Consider the following 3,346-nt stretch of genomic DNA (forward strand, 5'->3'; position numbering starts at 1 on the left):
TTCACCTCCAGGAAGGTGAAGCCGTCACTGGACTCAACGCTGTCCAGGGGCCCCACGGCGTTGGGGGTCTTGCCCAGCAGGCAGCAGAGGAAGCCGTCGGTGATGCTGGTCAGCATGGTGATGCCTGGGGAAAATTGCGGGGAAATTGGGGAAAAATGAGACTCAGTCCTAATTCCAGCAGGGTTGTGACAGTGGGAAGTTGTTGGTGATGCTGGTCAGCAAGGGAAAGGGGAAAAATGTGGGGAAATTGAGGGAAAGAATGGGGGGAAATGGGGGGAAAATGGGATTCAGCCCCAATTCCAGCAGAGGGTTGTGGCAGGGGGAAGCTGTTGGTGATGCTGGTCAGAATGGTGATGTCTGGAAATGGGGAAAATGGGGGAAAAATGGGATTCAGCCCCAATTCCAGCAAAGGGTTGCGGGAATGGGAACTGGTTGGTGATGCTGGTCAGAATGGTGATGTCTGGAAATGGGGAAAATGGGGGAAAAATGGGATTCAGCCCCAATTCCAGCAAAGGGTTGCGGGAATGGGAACTGGTTGGTGATGTGGTCAGAATGGTGCTCCCTGGAAACGGGGGAAAATGGGGGAAAATTGGGGGAAAGAATGGGGGAAATTGGGGAAAAATGAGATTCAGTCCTAATTTCAGCAAAGGGTTGCGGGAATGGGAACCGGTTGGTGATGCTGGTTAGCGTGGGGATGTCTGGAAATGGGGGAAATGTGGGGAAATTAGGGAAAATTGGGGGAAAGAATGGGGGGAAAGAATGGGGGGAAATGGGGAAAAATGAGATTCAGTCCTAATTCCAGCAAAGGGTTGTGGCAATGGGAAACTGTTGGTGATGCGGATCAGCATGGGAAAATTGGGAAATTGTGGGAAAAACCATGGGAAAATGGGGAGGAAATGTGGGAAAACCGGGGGGAAATGGGGGAAAATTGGGGAAAATTGGGGCAAAAAGTGAAAAAATGGGGGAAAGCTTGGAAAAAATGTGGAAAATAGGGATTCAGCCCTGATTCCAGCAGCTGGGGAGCTGTCAGTGATGCTGGTCAGCACTGTGATCCCTGGAAAATGTGGAAAAACGTGGGAAAATGTAGAAAACCAGGGAAAAATATGGAAACATGGAAAATTCCCCATCCTGCTTTTTTTCTGGGTCACATCCCTGTCCCCAAGCCCTGAAGTTCCCATCACAGCCCTTGGAAAAGAGATTTATTCTGGCTGAAAGAAAAAAAAAAACCTGTTTGGAGGAGAAAATTCCCTTTTCCCAATAAATGTGGAGCACGGGGAAGCTCCAGCCCTGGGAATTCATTCTTTATCCCATAAAGATAAATATTTAGCCCATAAAATAGAAATATTTATCCCATTAAATATAAACACGGCTGTGGTTGGAAGCAGCATCCGAGGTGGGAATTAGAATTTAATTAAAATCTCTCCACAAAATAAACTAAGGAATGTGGGGTGTGTGGGATTATCCCAGCTGTTCCCAAAGGTCGCTGCTTTGGGAGTGGAAATCTTGGGATTTTGGGAATGTTCGGGGAAAGGCTGGCGGGAATGGGGGCACGGAGGTTGGGAATGGGTTAATTGTGGTGGAGGGAAAAGGAACACGGTGAATTATTGATGGCAGCGGGAGGAGAGAGCGGGATCCGAGTGCTGATCCTGTGGGATCCTGATCCCAGATCCCATTCCTGTGGGATCCTGATCCCATTCCTGAATGATCCCAGATCCCATTCCTGCGGGATCCCAGTTCCCTGGATTCCCAGATTCCTGAATCCCCAGATCCCGGATCCCCCAATTCCCAAATTCCTAGATCCCCATATCCTATATTCCTGAATCCCCAGATCCCAGATCACCAGATCCCGGGTCCCTGGATTCCCAGATTCCCAAATTTCTGGATCCCAATATCCCAGATCCCCATATCCCAGATTCCTGGATTCCCAAATTCCTGGATCCCCATATCCCAGATTCCCAGATTCTCAAATTCCTTGATCCCCAGATCCCAGATCCCCAGATCCCCAGATCCCAGATTCCCAGATTCCCAAGTTCCTGGATCCCAATATCCCAGATTCCTGGATCCCAGATTCCCAAATTCTTGGATCCCCATATCCCAGATTCCCAGATCCCCCAATCCCCAAATTCCTAGATCCCCATATCCTATATTCCTGAATCCCCAGATCCCAGATCACCAGATCCCAGGTCCCCGGATTCCAGATTCCCAAACTCCTGGGTCCCAATATCCCAGATCCCCATATCCCAGATTCATGTATTTCCAAATTCCTGGATTCCCAAATTCCTGGGTCCCCATATCCCAGATCCCCGGATCCCAGATTCCTGGATTCCCAAATTCCCAGATCCCCATATCCCTGGATACCCATATCCCAGATTCCCAAATTCCTGGATCCCCATATCCCAGATTCCCGGATTCCCGGATCCCCATATCCCAAATTCCCGGATTCCCAGATTCCCGGATCCCCAGATCCCCAGATTCCCATATCCCAGATTCCCGGATTCCCAGATTCCCGGATCCCCGTCTCCCGTCTCCCACCTCCCCCGCGCTCGGTGCCCGATCCCGACCCGGCTCCTTCCCAGCCCCGCTCCGGCTGCCCGAGGGATCCCGGGAATTCGGGAATCTGGGAATTCAGGAATTCAGGAATTCAGGAATCTGGGATCCAGGAATCCGGGAATTTGGGAATTCAGGAATCCGGGAATTCAGGAATTCGGGAATCCAGGAATCTGGGATCCAGGAATCTGGGAATTCCGGAATTTGGGAATCTGGGAATTCAGGAATCCGGGGATCTGGGATATGGGAATCTGGGAAATCGGGAATCTGGGAATCTGGGAAATCAGGAATCCAGGAATCTGGGAATTCGGGAATTTGGGATTTTGGGAATCCGGGAATCTGGGAAATCGGGAATCTGGGAATTTGGGATTTCAGGAATTCAGGATTTTGGGAATTCGGTGTCTGTTCTGTAAGGCTGGGAATGGAAACAAGGTGGGAATGGTGGGATCCTGCCTTGGGATCCTGGCACCGGGGCTGGCACCGGAGACTCGGGATCTGGGGATGGGATCAGGATTTGGAATCAGAGTTTGGGATCTGGGGTTGGGATCAAGGTTCAGAATCTGGGTTTGGAATCAGGAGCCTTTGGGATCAGGATTTGGGATCAGGATTTGGGATCTGGGTTTGGAATCAGGATTAAGGATCTGGGTTTGGGATCAGGATTTGGGATCTGGGTTTGGGATCAGGGTTTGGAATCAGGCACTGCATCCAGCCCTTCCTCTCCCTCCACCTCGGACAGGTTTTCCCCAAATTCCGGCCGAAATTCCAGCGGGATCGGACCCCCCTCCTCCCCAGCCCCCCC

General features: G+C 51.0%; 1 protein-coding gene across 1 annotated transcript in view; it reads right to left on the bottom strand.

Moving 5' to 3' along the window:
* Positions 1-3,346, bottom strand: part of ABHD8 (abhydrolase domain containing 8) — an 11,506-nt gene that overhangs the window by 7,405 nt on the left and 755 nt on the right. The window contains exon 2 of the mRNA XM_031065174.1: positions 6-124. Within this exon, the coding sequence (XP_030921034.1) occupies positions 6-116 (111 nt within the window). The 5' untranslated portion in view covers positions 117-124. The remainder of the gene's footprint in view (positions 1-5; positions 125-3,346) is intronic.

The sequence above is a fragment of the Geospiza fortis genome, unplaced genomic scaffold, assembly GCF_000277835.1.
Source record: "Geospiza fortis unplaced genomic scaffold, GeoFor_1.0 scaffold248, whole genome shotgun sequence".
Classification (NCBI taxonomy): Eukaryota; Metazoa; Chordata; class Aves; order Passeriformes; family Thraupidae; genus Geospiza; species Geospiza fortis.